This window comes from Microtus ochrogaster, chromosome 1 (assembly GCF_000317375.1).
Source record: "Microtus ochrogaster isolate Prairie Vole_2 chromosome 1, MicOch1.0, whole genome shotgun sequence".
Lineage (NCBI taxonomy): Eukaryota > Metazoa > Chordata > Mammalia > Rodentia > Cricetidae > Microtus > Microtus ochrogaster.
In genome coordinates this window covers 121,923,824-121,940,204 of record NC_022009.1, presented here as the reverse complement: position 1 = coordinate 121,940,204, position 16,381 = coordinate 121,923,824, and the positions used below count along the sequence as shown (strand labels likewise).

Sequence of the window (16,381 nt, the reverse complement as noted above, 5' to 3'; positions counted from 1 at the left end):
GCACATGCCTACAAGGTCTGTCTTGGAGTCAGACTTAAGGAGACTATTTCACCAGCTATGGGAACTCCGCTAAGCTACCTGTTTATCTGATTACCTCAGGGGATGGTTGCAGACGAACCTGCCCTTTCTGCAAACACAGAGCATAAACATGCTCCCTGACAGGGACTTCTGAAACTCCTAAAGCTTCTCAAAACAAGGGACTTATACAGAGCCCCCAAGAACCGTCCCTAGACTGTGGGGTCTGCATTTTTCTGGTGGCCCTGTTGTCTTCTCAATGTGCAAAAGACACTGCAGCAATGAGAACTCATGACCTTGATAACAGCAATGTGCCTTTCGAATTGGGAGTCTGGCTTCCTTCAAGAGAATACAGTACTCCTCAGGAGATGTTCAGCACCACACCTCATCTCATGGGGAAATTATTCAGCTCAACAGGAAAGGGATGAAGGAAGCCAAGCACAAAAGCATTATCATTTGAAAGTCGGAGGGATTGCCACAGGCTATGAAAAAGCAAAAGCAGTGAAGCTAGCCTTGGAAGCTACCACCAAGACCAGTGACAACCATAAGTAAGCAATGCCACCTCCAATGGGCCAGAATAACATCTGTGATGCCTGAGATCTAATGGGAAGCGAATTCAGTGCCATGACTGTGGGAGAGGTGAACTTAGAATGCACAAAAATATTCTATCTAAGTACTTGGCTTTAGTGTTACAGCTCACCTTTATAAGTTCTAGACCATTCGTGTTAAGATTTAATCATTTCAACAGAGAGTTTCTTAAATTAAACCTATGTTGTCTCAGGCAAGTCATTGATCTATTGTAGTGAGTTCATTTTCTGGTGTTCTTGGCTTTGTCAAAGACAAAAATAAAGAACTTCTGAATGGGACCAACAGTGTGACATACATAAAATTTTCTTCCACAGAAGAGCACACTGAGCTGGCTCTAGTTCACCACATGGTTATTCATCAATTCCTATGAAACGTTTAGTGAAAAATATTGCTGTATAAAAGATTGACATTTTAAAAGTTCATACATCTCCATTTTTAGAACCAACCTTTCCAAAATTAAGCTTAATTAATGTATTTTTAAAATGTCAATCTTTTGTATAACAATAGATCAACACATTAGCAATTCACTGCTGATAAGCTATCTCATACTTTTACAAAGGATGGCTTTTCTCTAAGGCCGCACCCAGTTTTCTTGTCAGAGGATACTAGGGTCTTCCCAGGTCAGACATCATCATCATAATACTGGTTGTTAATTTTTAGCATCTTAAGGTGCAAGCTGACTTTGAGTCAAAGCACACAATAAAATGTAGCCTGGTTTTCTGGTTTCTCATCTACTTCCCAATCTCAACAGTCTTAGCCCGCATCAAATCCCTATCCTCAGAAGACACAACATAAGCAAACATGCAAACAGCACTTTTAAAAAGAGTAGCCAGCATCACACCATATCTAGGAAACCTGCCCACTGCTTGGTACCCACTTGGAGTACACTTGGGGATTTGGTATCTTCACCAAACCTGTCAAGTAGTATTCCGATCTGTCCCACCATTCCCAAGTTTATCTTCCTGTGGAAGGGACCAAACACTGTGGAGGATAGCTTTAAAGAGGGACAGCTTCTATAATAGATACCACTGTCTTGCTATATAAAGATGTCTCTCATCCAGACTATTTCAGATATTGGTGGGAACACAGGATTTGCCTCGCCCTGATCCAGGGGTTATAGCTCCTACAGAAAACAAATAAGACTAGGCCCAAGCTCCCAAAAGGACTCCGACTCCATAGTAAAATCTGAGAAGAAGAACAGATCCCCGACTGAAAGAAAAGACAAGGAACAAGAGGAATCTAATAAAGCAGGTCAAGTCCTATACAGCTAATTATCCTTGATGAGGCACTAAGGTTGGACAGCTGGACTGAAAGGTCAGAAAAACCTGTCCTGGAAGATGCTATGTCTAATATCCACAACAGGAAGGGGCAGCTTAGGCAAAGAAAGAGTGGTCAGTATTAGCCGGGGAGCAGGGACAGTTAACCAAAGCACTGGACCTCCCATGTCCATGACCATTCATCTTCTACATGCACCTCTTAAAAGTAAAACCAAAAACCTGCCAGTGAGGGATGCCCCAAAAGAAACCACACCCCTTCTTCACTCCAGGTCTTTCCAGTGAGTTTAATCTTAGCCAGAGCAGCACCTTAACCTAGTCCAGCCTCTCAAAGGCCATTGGCTAAAAAAAATTCCCAATCAAGCCTCTAGACAGATTCATAGGAAAAAGAAAAGGGAGCTAGGCAGTGGTGGCACGTGCCTTTAACCCCAGCACTCAGGAGGCAGAGACAGGGGGATCTCTGTGAGTTCGAGACCAGCCTGGTCTACAGAGTGAGTTCCAGGACAGGCTCCAAAGCCACAGAGAAACCCTGTCTCGGGGGAAGAAGAAAAGGGGGGAGGAGTCATATTTTCCCTCACAGGTGAAGTTGGAAGTGGAGATAAATATGTAGCACAAAACGTTTAATAAGTGAATTTGCAATTATATGAATAGTGCAGAGATATTTAGACTACAGTCAATAGTTAAAATTAACGATTCATCACATTAAAATTAGAATAATCTAATGAAGAAACTTTGATTATGACATGGAATTTTGACACAAAACAAAGCCAATGGGGATTACTCTAGATGTGTTGGAAATACTGGATTTGCAGATGTTTTATATAAATTAACCTCTATCAGATTATCATCAGGATTTTTAAATACAAGGCATGGAAGTTTATAGATAGAGCTGAGACTCTTAACACTTCAGAAGTTACCATCACAAAGGTATACATGGCCATCAGACAGGCAAGAAGGGGCTTTCAGGAAGGCTAATGCACCAACACAGCTAAGGCTTAGCTGGGTGAGAGAGCTGTACACTCAGGCTGCGACTGGAGAGAAAGCCTAGTTTCGATCCTAGCATCTTTTTTTTTTTTTTCTAGGCGTTAACAAGTTCCCTGAGCATCTGCGGAGCATCTCCAGGACCTGTACACGTTCTGAACACCTTCTAAATGTAACATGCAGTAAATCAGAATCAGCACAAACGAAGACTGTTGGTACAGGACTTTCAAAACCCACCTACTGCAGGGAAAGGCCAGGACTCATGGTTACATAAGAGTTCTTTCCCTAGTCAGCTGCCTCGGCTCTAAGACAGAGCAAAACCATAGGAGGAAGTTTCTTCTTCAAGCTCCTAAATAACAAAAATAAATGTTACAAAGGTCACACACTCTAACTTGCAAGGAAGTCCTTGTAGCCCTCACTCAGACACTGTGTCCTGTTGGACACCTTAAAGACTCTGGTTGGTTTGTGCACAGAAGTGCTCCCAGGTTACACCTAAAGGGGTAAGAGGTGGGCACAGTTTGATTAGGGTACAGGCGTGTGGCAGCAGTAAGAAGAAAAAGCTAGCACTAAAGGAGGGACCAACAACCTCAAAAGCATTCCTAGTGGACCATTCTGCACAAGCCCAGTTGCCCCAAGAACAATGAAGGCTCCTATAAAAAGAGCATATGCAATGACCAATGCTTCCAAGCGAGCCTCAAAAGAGGCAAACTCTGAGTCAAAATTCAAAGAATGAGGACAGCGAAAAGCAATTTCAGATTATGCGTCAATTAAAATCACTGACGTAATTCACACGAAGCATGACACCAGTGACAGCCTTGGGATTACTATCGATTTGGACTACGATCAGTGCACAAAGTAAGACTTTCCTCTTGTTTTTGAACCTGATTCCTTCTGCTGCAACACAGAGGCTCTCAGGAAGAACTTCAGAAATCTCACGGTGGGCGCTCTCACCCCCAAACACTTGTGTCATATCAAGTTTAGCAGTCAGAAACCCTCCAAGTAGGTCAATGGTATTTTTCAGTTCATTTCCTTGAGGAAAATTGAGAAAGCACTGCTTCATACTGGAGCCTTCAGGGTGTGAATTAAGCCTTCAGGGATGAAGAAGGGCTGGGTGTAATGTTAAGTTATAGATCTTATCTCACATGTGTGAGGCCTGGGCTCCATCAGTAACAGTGAGGGGGGAGGTGGATAAAAGCATTTCTCATTCAAATAGCAAGAGTTATAATCTTACAATAGGAAACAGAGAAACAAACAAGTAACTAGTAACTAGATACATGACACCAGTCCCTAAGTTTCAGTCATGCCCACATGCTCCAGTCTGTGTGTGTGTGTGTGTGTGTGTGTGTGTGTGTGTGTGTGTGTGTGTGTGTGTGTATCCACTATGGAACAGACCTAGCATCCAATTCCCACTTATAACATCAAAGTAATACTGTAACTAAGGCCTAGGAATATAAACACATTGGGAGGGGGCCTTGAAAACAGAGCCAAGCTCCTATCATCACAAAACAAGATCAATTTGAACAGTGCCTTGGACTTTTGAAAGGCCTTTGCATACAGCACACCAAGTGGACCCCTGGCTTCTCTAGGTGGAATTTTCAGGAGGGTTCACACCTTCAGAGCGTAGCAATCATCAAAACAGAAAGAGCAACAGGGCAATCAAAACTCGAACACAACCCAAGTTGAGGCTGAACAAAGACCCAAATAAGGAAGTGGCAATTTTGAAAGCTAAAGAGAAGGAAGAAGAAGCGGTTATTCCAGGAAATCTGGTCACATTCCAGAGGGATCTTCTCTCACACCCACCTGTTAGCTTCAAATCCTGAGGAAGTGGAAAACTCAACCTGAGCATGTGCAGAAAGATAGCTCTATACTGCCCCCTAGTGCTAGCCAGGCCCACCTCTCCTTAGGCTGGAAAGGGTAAGGTGAGTTCCTCTGCTCTGCTCGCCACTTACTTCCTGCTGCCAACACTCCAAGAGCTAAACATAGCCATATCCTCTGCCCACAGATTAGGAAACGACTGAGCTATTTTTAGCATCATACATCTTAGGAATGAGAAAGAGCCAGCCTCAGATGGCACCAGAAGGTGTGTGGCCTGCCTTACTGAACTCACCTCTCCTGGAGATGTGGAGCAACCCAGCCGCTGTAGGCAGCTGAAAGTTCCAGGGCTGTCACTGCCAAGTGCTGATAGATAGCACATGGATCACAAGAAAGGACCACAAGGAAAGAGCAAGGCCATGCACAGGTCCTAAGGAGTCTGAGAGATGCTAGGACACGGCAGTCAGAGATGAGGGACCAGGGACAGGGAGAAGAAGAGCCAGCACACTCGTGCCATGAAGAAGGTGATCCAGTAAGAACTGGACATTTATTTTGCACACTACAGGACAAAAGTTGGTCGGATCTGCTTCCTGCCTAGGTATAGCTGGCATTGTGGCTCCTTTGACCCCTCAGCCCTCTGCAGGCCATATGATTACAGACAGATTGCTAGATTGCCCTTTGATCAAGTTCAGGAGCCTACAGATGCCACATACCATCACATTAGCTAGGGGTAAGGAGCGGGCACGGCGATAAGTGTAATACTGTACCCTGGCACAGCGAGGGATAGTGAAGAGTACTTATGCATTTTTGGACTTTTTTTTTTTAAAGACGAACACTTTACAGAACTGAAATCCAGATATGGAACCTTGAAGTATCCCCTATATAGAGAAAATGCCACTGCCAGTTAGACAATGTTTGCGCTTGATTTTCAACCTGCAAATGCTGTTCACAGACTTCTTACCTGGCTAGTGAGGTTGCATTGTAAACAGATGACAAAGTAGAAAAACATGTCCATTTCTTTCCAAATAGCGGCACTTGTACACAGGGTGTTTAATATTCCAGTTTCAGGCAGCCTACATTAGCATTGTGGTTTCATGTGCAGTATAAAATTTCTATTTACAAAAGAGTCTCCAGAATTACTTCATAATGGCAGATCAAGAGCAAAAGACTTCAGAAATGGCATGATGTAAATCATATGGGGTTCAGAGGCTAAGCAAATTACACACCCGAAGCTTCCCTGGCCCTTATGAAAGAAGCCTTTCTCCAGCTCTGTGCAATCCCAGCCCAGGGGAACTTGCATCTGAACGTTTTCTAAACATTTCAGGTACACTTGAAAGCTGAAAGTAATTCTCATTTCCTATGCCGGATTAAGTCGTTTCCAACACATACAAAATAGTCATTCACGAACACACACACAAAAAAACACACCACCAATAGGTGAGGACTTCTGGGCACAAAGGCACGTTTTTAAAAAAAACAGTTCAAGAGAAAAACCATCACTGCTTGCCTTGCAAACGTTCAAGTGGCTTCTCGACCCCTATCTTCTCACCTAATTCTTAATTGGCGCCTGCCTTCCCATAGACAACGTTTTAGTTAAGAACGCTGATGTCTTTCCTGAACTCACTCTACCCACAGCCCCGGATACCTGTGCAAAGTCAAACTTGCCACAACTCATTCATTTCCTTCTTGAAAGGTGTTCTTTTACTTGTGTCTCTGGCCATATGCCACCCTGCCATGTCTTTTCCAAGCCTTCTCACAGCCCCAGTGTCCTCTCCACGCTGAGGTTGTGGGGCATTCCGGCTCGCGCTGCCCAGTGAGTTTTGGAAGTTGCAAACTCCCTGTTTCCCCACAGCTAAAGTGCACGCGGACTCACAGGACTCCATCTGCAGCGCCAGAAGCGCGACCATCAGCTCCAGGGTTGAAGGAAAGACCCCACACGCCACCGCACAATGCCAACCGGAACACACGGAGAGACGCGGGAAGGGGGAAGAGGGGGCGAGACTCACCGTTCTGCTCCTTGTCGCTGGAGAGCTGCAACTTGCTGCTCAGGTTGGACTCAGCCCGAGTCCCGGTTCTCTGGCCGGCCAGGGCAGATGTCAGCAGGAGGAGGCCGAGGAGGAGCATTTGGCTGACTGGGGTGAGGGCTCACTCGCGGCGGGCACTGGGGAAGCGGCGAGTCCGAGGCTCAGCCCAGCCTGGGGAAGGCTGCGCTGCAGTGGAAGCGCCTGGCCGGCTCTGGCAGCGGAGAATCGCAGGGTAGTTTCCACATAATCCCATCCAAAACTTTTTCCTAGAGCCCTCTTCTGTGTCTCCAGTTTTTGAAAAGGATCAAAGCAAAACCTGGACCTGAACCAGTTTCCCAAGGTTTAAACAAATCCTGAGCTGTGCCGAAGTGCCGGGGGTGGGGGGGAGGCGAGGGAGGAAAGAGGGGGTGGGGACGCGGGGGAGCCGCGAGGAGTCGTGGCGACTCGCAGGGAGCACCTGTCAGTTTGGGGGGCTGGACGCAGGCGAGGACTCGAGGTCCCGCCGAGCCAGTCTGGAAGCCAGGTCGGCAGCGAGGCGAGCACCTTGGGATCAATGACAAAGCTGCAGAGCGGGGCGGCCGGCGGCGCCCCACCCCCACCTGGGGGGAGGGGACCGTGCCCGGCGAGCGCCGCGCGGGTCCTGGGCGGGCAGGGAGGCCGCGGGGGCTACTCGGGGTTGGCCCCAATCGTCCACGAAGCCGACACCTAGCTGCGGTCGGCGGCCACCGAAGTCCTCCCGGGGACGGTGTACGCTCTGCAGGAAGCCGGGAGACCCAAGGCGGCTCGGAGTCCCGCGCGCTCGGGTGCCTGAGCAGCAGCAAGGTTGGACGCACGGCTGGGGAGCGGTGGCCGCTTTGCACTGACTGCGCTGGGAAGGCCTGGCGGGCCGGGACGACCGCGTTTGTCCCCTCCCCGTCTCCACCTTCCCCCAGCGGGCGGCGCGCGGGGCGCGGGGCGGGCTGGCGGGCGGGCTCGGGGGGCGCGGGGGGCGCGGGCCGCCAGCTGGCGGGCCAACAGGTGCTGGCGCAGACAGGGGGTGCTGCGGGGCCCGCGGCAGACTGAGCCTACACTGTGGCGAGGAATGCCGCCAGGCGGCCCTGGCTTCCTTTCCCCTGGGGCGCCCCTAACCCCAAATAAGGAGCCCGAGGGCTGCTGAAGGGTGCTGCAAAGGCAGAGAGAGCGAAGTAGGAGAGGACAGCCACTCCTCTTCTGGCTCTCCCTGGCTGAGACTTGTCTTTCATTCCGAAGGGGATCCCCACTCCCAAAGAGCTTTGCCAGGACTCGTGGCCAGAGTTCTGAACTGAAGAAGGGAAGTTGAACGCAGGATCCTTCTAGAATGACTCTTTCTGGACTGGGACGAATAAAGCAAGAGTGAAGGTAGAGTCCAAGTTGTCACATGAATTGAAGCCTTGCGCCACTGGATCCAAATGCACCCTGTCAGGCAAGGAGCTGGGGTTGGAGCGTAGCACTGAGCACTGGAATCTCCGCTTCAGCAGTTGGGTACTGCATGAGAGTTTCCATGGAATCCAGCACCTACCTGGAGTGTCTGGGGACACCACGTGGCAATTCACATACTCTCCTAGGCTATCCCGGAGCCCCTGATATTTGCTTGCCCTTAAAGCACGAAGTGCTTGGTGCTGAGACCCAAAAGCGTTTGTTCTCACGGATTCGTCAGCAGAGACTGCATTGGGTCCACGTGCGATGCATGTGTCTGTGGCAGGATCTAGCATGCTTTCCTTATCAAAGCGCAGAAAATCCTCATGAAAGTGTTGAAGGCACAAGTAAAATGTGAGTCCTAAACAAAAGGATGCATCTTCTTGGGCAATAAAAATAAAGAAAAGAAAACTAAGAAAAGTTAAATGATATCTTAAACAAATGTCTTGCGGTGCCATCAGGTGTGTCATCAAATCTTTTGTCGAATCAATCAGTGCAAGCGCTTCAACCACAGAGCCAAGGGAACGCTGTTCCTGAAAACCAGGCATAATTCAGGACCAGGAACAAACTACGGGTCCAGTCCCTATGCTAAAACGTCAAGCCTTTCTGTTCTCGGACACAATTGGGCCTACCAAATAGCTCTCTCTGCTAAGCAGGTCCCAGTCCTCTTTCCCTGTCTTTTAACTGGGTAATGGAGAGATTGTTCCTTAGGATAACTCCTGTTTGGCATCCAGGGAGTCCTAAATTCAATCCCCAGCGCCAAATAAATAAAAGTACTACCGTTCTCCTGTGAAAACTTTACAAACATGTCCCATCCATTCATCCTTCTTTGGTTCCTACCTCCACAGTGCTGGATATAAAGACAATAAGTCCCTCGCTTAGACTTTGAGAGTATACAAGTTAATGGTACAAACCTTGTGACTTTGTTCAAGCTAGCAGCTCATCATCTTCGGTGCAAGTCGGTAACTGCACACAGGAATTCCAAAACTATTTTGTGCAGTTTTTGCATGTGCAATCTCCAATTTAATCAAAAGGAGATACAAAAAAGACATGCCTCCTAAATGGATCTCTTCACAATCCTTACTGTCCAGTCTTCATAATTTTCTTGGTTGTCAAATCAGGGATTTTCTAAATGAGCGTCTTGCGTTTCTATACAGTTGGCATTCTTGACCACCCACATAGGGTGTGTGTGTGTGTGTGTGTGTGTGTGTGTGTGTGTGTGCTCAGATTTAATCCATTTGCACTCAAGACTGCAAGGGGTGATGACTAAGCTTTATTTTGTATCTCTTCAGATTGGCCAGAACAGTGCCTGGCACACCGGGACCATAAATAAACACGCCGAGCTGACTGACAGGTTTCTTTATTGGACTCCCATTCACCCTGGAATTTCAGAGGAGGTTGTATTTGAAAAGTTACAGACGATCTACAATAGGACTCCACCTCTGTGTTTCACCTCATCCATATTCTACAGAATGATTTGACAATTGCCTTTATAAATAAAACCAGCCAGGTTCTCCTGAGTGACCCCAAGACAAAATCACATCCACATTGGCTGGTTTCTTCTCAGTGTACCCACATGGTTGCTGTTTGAACTGCTCTTGCCCCTGGCAAAGTTCTTTTTAACACTTTGTCCTTCTGCTGGTATTTTGTTCCCTTTTGCTTTTAAACTTTCCCCAGGAAAGTAAAACCCTTGCACTGAAAGTCAGTTTTACAAAATCCAGAGTCCTGCAATTACTAAACAATCTATTTTGAATGAATATGGCTTTGTTTTAGCCCAAGGCATTTTCCTTGAGGAATGGTATCCTTGCCGCCAACCAAGAAAAAAATCATTTCAAACATTCTTTGTGGTTTTCATGTTTTTTAAAAAACCGTAGGAAGCTGTGGGCATGGCAATCCTCCTGGATGGATTGGGAGCCAGTGCAACCTATAAATTATGACTGAAAACCGTGGCAGCATGCACTTGACTTCCGGATGGCCGTGTGGGGGAGGGGAAGAAGAGTCTCTACAATTTTTTAAAAACTGAAATAAGCCTCCTAACAAGATATCACACCAGTTAATCCTAAAATAACGAGAAGGGAAGAAGGGCAGGGACCATGGGAATGTATTTTTCAGCCAGAAAATCAAATAATACAAATTGTATTGTTCTTTTTCAGTATACTACACACACACACACACACACACACACACACACACTATTATTTTACGACATTTCACAGAACTTTTCCTCATTTAGTAGTAGGTAATGGAGCATGAGTTCTCGAAACTCTGAAACTTTTGTTCTACATAAACACCATGCGTCTTGTTTCCACCATGCTAGCAAGCAACAATTATACCCACATATGGAAAACCCTGGGCCCAGGAAATCATTACTAAGCAAAGCAAATGCCGCAGACCACAGAGAAATAAATGTCTGCTCTTGGGGGAAAAAATAGCAATAAATAAACGAAGCGCTCAGTCTGAAAGCGTTTCTCGCTTTCATCTCTTTTCTCTGAGCACCCATATGGGTATTAGAAGCTCTCCTTTAGTAATTAATAATAATAATTATTATTATGACAGCAAACCATGAGACTGGGTTTCCAATCTAGAAATAAGGAAGCACTTGTTCTTCCGTTCTCCTCCCCTGGCCTCAGGTATCACTTTCTTTCAGTGCCGTCTGGAAAAGGTTTGCCTTCTATGACAGATGGGAGACACGTTTGCTGAGGCCCTTCTCTCCGAGGAATGGAAACATGCTCGTTATGACTTTGAAGTTGGGTAAGAGAATGAAAGGTGGGGAGTTAGATGTGTGTGGTCCGAGACAGGATACACGGGTGACAAGGACAATTGTTGAAGAGGCCCTCTGTGGCCTTTTTTGCTGAAGAAAAGCTGCTGTTTCCTTTTGGAAATCCTAGTGACTATGGCCAGATTTTTGCAAACTCTCAGAAGTGCTTGTCTGACTCAGACTTCAGAGAAAGTGAGCAGTCAGCAGCCAGCCCCAAGAAAGGAGGCCCGGTGACCTCCCACCCACTGCAACACAAGATAGCTTCACAAGGAGCTGGGAGACCATGGGCTGAGTCTGCCTGTACTGCTGACAAACATCCCTCCCCTCTCCACCTCCTGTTCTTTTTCCTAGGAAATCAATCCTGGATTCTGTCCCAGACCCCTGACTGGTTTCAAATTCTTTGATTCTTTGAGCGATTATAGATAATGATGGCAATATATTTTGAACCTTGGGTGCTTTTATTCTAATGACCAGCATAGAAATTTCCTAGCCAGAGTCTCAGATGTCTTCGTGGCTGGCTAAAAAATTTCTGAATAGATGCTGCTGCTTAAACAAGTCCCATCAAATGTATTTATTATTATTATTATTATTACTGAGAAGTTTAGAATCAGGTTCTACTGATAATGCCAAAGAAGGGAGAGAATAGGGTTTGGAAATCACTGGCCTAGAGCAAGAATCACAAGTTTTATTGCATTCGAAAGACACTAATAAACTCTGTGTGCTGACCACATTTTAATTTTTAATAATTGGCTGGTATGGCAAGAACTCCAAGAGGAAGCCTGGCCCCGAGTCTATATCACATTAAAGCGAAATAGCTAGTGTAAAAACCGACTTGTAAATAATAAGGAAATAATATTATTGTCAGCCAAGAACAGAAGGTTGATCTCATGCTGTTCTATAGAGTCACACGGGTGGAATGTGAAGCAATCCGCAGAGCAAGGAGGATCCCATAAAAGCATGGACTACAACCCATCAGAGCTCTCAGCCCCATCAAGAGTCAGCCTGATGTCATTTGTCTCTCCCTCGCCATCATTTGTAGAATATGAAAGCCGCTGTCTCATGGTGACAAATCATAGCCAAGGGGTCAAGTCACAACCACAGACCCTCTGTTCTCAGACAGTGACCCTCTTATTTCAAAGGTCATGGGAGACGAGCCCTTATACTTTGTGATCATTGTCTCAAGCACAACCCTTTTTGGGGAAAGGAGGCTTTGTGGAGGACATAGTCTAAGGTCATTACCTCAAAGCCAGCCTTCAAAACATGCTGTTGACTTTGTGTACATTTCAAGTGTCGCATCATATCCCTTAAATACGTACAAGGAGTATGTGAAAGTTTAAGTGTATGTAAATATACATGTGTGTGTGTTTTGAAAGGATGTTGGCTACCCAATACAAAAGGCAGCTCTCGCAGTATTGACAGTGCCGTGGCTCACTTCTGAAGTTCAGGCTAGAGCAGCGAATCTTTATCCCCACGACCATGACCATCTTCATTTCCTTGCCATGTTTACAGTGAAAAACATGCTTCTTCTTTCCATCTTAAAACCGACCAATCTTTTTAAAGCCTAATTTAGAGAAGTTTTATTTCTTCTGGCAGAACTGGGACTGATGCTCTCTCACTTTTTTATACCCCTTACCCCTGTAAATCAAAGCTCCTGGAAAGGAAGGCAGCACCCCACTTCTGAACCTTCTGCAAGACCGAACGGTGAATTGGAGCTTCAGTGACTGCAGAGGTTGGAATGTTGCAAGTCCAGACAGAGCCCATTTTACAATTTGTTTGGAGCTATTGTTGGCCCCATTAGTGGCCATTCCTCGGCCACCTCTGATTCCGACTTAACATTCCTGTGACTAAATAAAACCTTTAGGATTAATTAACTTAACAAGCCACTAGCCCCTGCGAAACAGAAGCCTAAGAATCCTACTAGTAACATCGGAGACTTACGATATGACGTCCCCACTTTTCTACAGCCCTCCTACCTAATGTTTCTACAATGTATTTGAAAAGTGATTTTCTTTATTCTTCTCTTGGTTCTGGTACTACACAAGCTTCATCAAACTATTGCCCCATTTGAACTAGTTGTTTGGGATAACCAAATCTGTCTCTGTCTGAAGTCACTCATGTACACTCTTTTACTACCTTTGAAGTCAGCGCTGTGCTTATAGACATACACTCCTCTCTGTTTCTCTTCAGCTGCTCTTCTTTGAGTTGTCCTTGAAATTAGGGGGAAACGGTCTCCTCTTGAAGACTGCTCAAAAGCAAGCCAAAGAAATAAAAACGAAGAAATTATTCACATTCCATCCCACTTTTTGAAGATTTTTACCATAGCCTAGCAATTGTAGATGTGTTCAGAAACATATTATCACTTAATCTTCCCACAAAACCTTTGAGAAAGGGCATAGCTTTCCTCTTTCCTTAAAGATAGGGGTTCTCTGTGTTGCCCTGGCTGTCCTGGAACTCTCGATGTAGTCCAGGTTGGTCTTGAACTCACAGACATCCTCCTGCCTGTCTCCTGAGTACCGAGATTAAAGGTGTGTGCCACTATGCCTGGCTAGCTTCCCCATTTTACTATGGTGTGATGAACCAAGACAGGAGTGTTCACGTCCTCAAAGGGATGCAGTAAGGACAGTTTGTTTCGTTTGTGTTTCCCTGCTGACTTTAGTGAGACACCTTTGGGGCACAAAGCCCCCTTACCTGAAGATTTCTTAGGGTCTCCTTCTTGTTTTCCTCCTTCATAACTCCACGTCGTTCTCTACAGTCAAGCTAGAGACCCCGTAAACAAATCTCTCCCGTGAGTTTAGGAACGCTAAAAGAGGCTAAGACTCAAAGAGCTTAAGACGCTTAATCTTAATTGAAAATTCAAAAAGAAGAATAAATGTGGATCTTTAGAGGCGGTGCTGGTGACTAAGGCCTCAGGCACCAGTCTCTTGGTGCAGCCCACCCAAGTTTGCTGGCCAGAGTTGCCTGCTTGCAGGCCAGCCTAGTCATCTAGCGACGGCCTGAGTTTAGCCCATCTGTGGACAGTTAAGTCACAGAGTCTGTCTCTCTCCCTTTAAGGATAAAGAAAACCAACATCACTCCTCTTTTGCTACTGATGATTGCCACTGGACAGAAGTAGCATGACTGGGAAGAGGCCTCCTGTCTTCCCTCTTAGTTCTTCAGACTTAGGATCGTCTGTGGATGTCAAAATCGCTCACACACTCCTATAGATCGATGTTGCGCTTGCTCTCAGCCATGTGTTTCTGATTTAAAGTTCTGGGCGGAGGGCTTTCTTAAACTGTTTGGTAAGGCAAACTTGCATCCCCATTGATAACTTTACAAAGGTATTTTAGATTCCTCGGAGAAATTCCAAGCGCAAAGACGGCTGCTAGAGTGGACTGGTGAGTGGTTAAGCCCTCGGGCAAGCAAGTCTCCAGTTCAGTTCGTACTCCATAAAACAATTCCATTGGGGTCTGAGGGTGTGCATGTTCTAAAATGTCCCTGCTGGTGTCACTTTTGTGGCACCCCACAGCTCTCAGGGGAACATATGTCTGTCTGTCTGTCTGTCTACCTATCTTTATATCTCACATATTGCTTAAGACATATGAAACTTGAAAGAAAAATGCAAGAATAGGCAATTTATTTTTATTTTAATCATTCCATTTCATGCTCAGTGATGGAAATGATTGCACCATCTGAAAGATATCTGAAGAACTCAGAGCACTCCGAACTAGCCTTCCCCTTGTGCACTTCTAGATCTGTCTTTTGCTGCTTGTGTAGACTTCTGTTTCAAGATTCTTATCGTGGTGTTCAGCTAGGTTCAGCTCTGTCAGCACTGCTAAGAGACAGAAACTTCTCACGCCTCAAGGCCAAGTTAGTCTGGTGCAAAAATTCACCGTGCCTGGCATGGAGCCAAGGTGTACTGCCTAATTTCATTTTCTGTCCTACAAAGCCGATATCGCTTCACTGCGTCTTTGACTGTTGACTTATTTATTTATGTGTCGCTGGGGGTCACACCTCAGCTTCATCTGTGTTAGGCACACAGCCCACCCCTCTGCTTGGCTCTTACATTCTTTCTTATAAATTGACAATATATCTTGTGTAAGTTTGGAGAAGTCAAAGTGATATCATGGCTTATGAACACCGTGTATCATAGGTTAATCCAGCTAGTTAATAGATTAGTTTCAAATATTTAACCTTTTCATGAAAAGAAAATGTGAATTCACTTTCAAAGTGGTTTGAAGGTATCGAAGTCCCCGTGTTTACCATTGCCATGTTGTTCAATAAACTAAAATTTATCCCCCCCCCCCCGCCAGCCTTAAAGCTGCCAGACTTCACTCCCCGTTTCTAATCACTAACCCCACGTGATCACCATGTCACTCTTGGTCAGTGTGAATCCGTGGCTTTAGATTCTGCCTATGAGAGGGAGTGTGCAGTATTTGTGTCTATGCCTTTTTTCCAGTCCACACACATTCTCCTCCCCCTCTATATTGGCAAAGAGATAGAAGTTAACATTTGAAAGGCTACAAAGTATTTAACTGAGCATGCACGGCTACATTTTCATCCTGTGCCTTTTGCTTGTGGGCCCTTGGTTTGCTCGCATCATTTGGGTACTGCACTGCAATGAGCATGAGGGTCCTGAAATCTCTTTGACAGATTGATTTCAATTCATCAGTTGGGTAAAATAGTCATAGCAGTGTGGCTGGATCAAATGGAAATTCCATTCTGTAGGAGGCTTCACGCCGTTTTCCATAGGGTTCCCCTTGTTTACATTCCGGCCAGCGGTGAGAGTATTCCCTTTCCTCCACACCCTCACTAAAGCATTCTATCTTCTCTCTCTCAGATAAAAGTCATCCCAAGGGCGTGGCGTGGCATCTCCCAGTGGTTTCATTCCGCATTCCTTAAGGACACAGAACCACAAAGAGATTTTATAACCTAGGTCACAGAGTGTTTAAGTATGGAAGGCAGGTTTTGAAGTTGTTCTAGGGCAGGCATGGCTAAGCATTTTCTCGTCCCTGTCCCAAAACATCTCCTCAGTGGGAAGTAAACAGTACCTCTGGAAAACGTTTCAAATGGTAAGAATACATTTATATTAAACATTTGATGTTTATTTTGTAACTCTCCATAATTCCAGTCATGAACAGGTAACTTCCAATTCTGTTGCCCAACAAAATATCCTGGTTTTCCTTGCTATCAAAAGGATAGTGTTAAGTATTTTCTCTTAGCCGAACCTCTCCACCGACTCAAATAATCCCAATCAAACTATATTATTCTGAATTTAAAAACGCCCATGTTTAATGGAGTGCTCCTGGGTGATCCTGGAAACACATGGAGAGGGGAAAAGACGGAAGAGGGAAGAGAGGACCATGTGAAACTGGAGAGCACGTGGTCATTCTCTGGGGGGCAGTTTAAGTGGCCTGTGGGAGTGGTCCCGACCTTGCCTGGGCACCCTTAGGAACTCGGAGGTGGAGTTTGGGCTGAGGGAGCTTATGCTAGGAGCTGAGGTGAGGTGGGGGTGAAGT

General features: G+C 45.7%; 1 protein-coding gene across 1 annotated transcript in view; it reads right to left on the bottom strand.

Annotated features, from left to right (window-relative positions):
• Positions 1-7,556, bottom strand: part of Pdgfc (platelet derived growth factor C) — a 144,205-nt gene extending 136,649 nt beyond the window's left edge. The window contains exon 1 of the mRNA XM_005344136.3: positions 6,677-7,556. Within this exon, the coding sequence (XP_005344193.1) occupies positions 6,677-6,794 (118 nt within the window). The 5' untranslated portion in view covers positions 6,795-7,556. The remainder of the gene's footprint in view (positions 1-6,676) is intronic.
• Between the last annotated feature and the right edge of the window lie 8,825 nt (positions 7,557-16,381).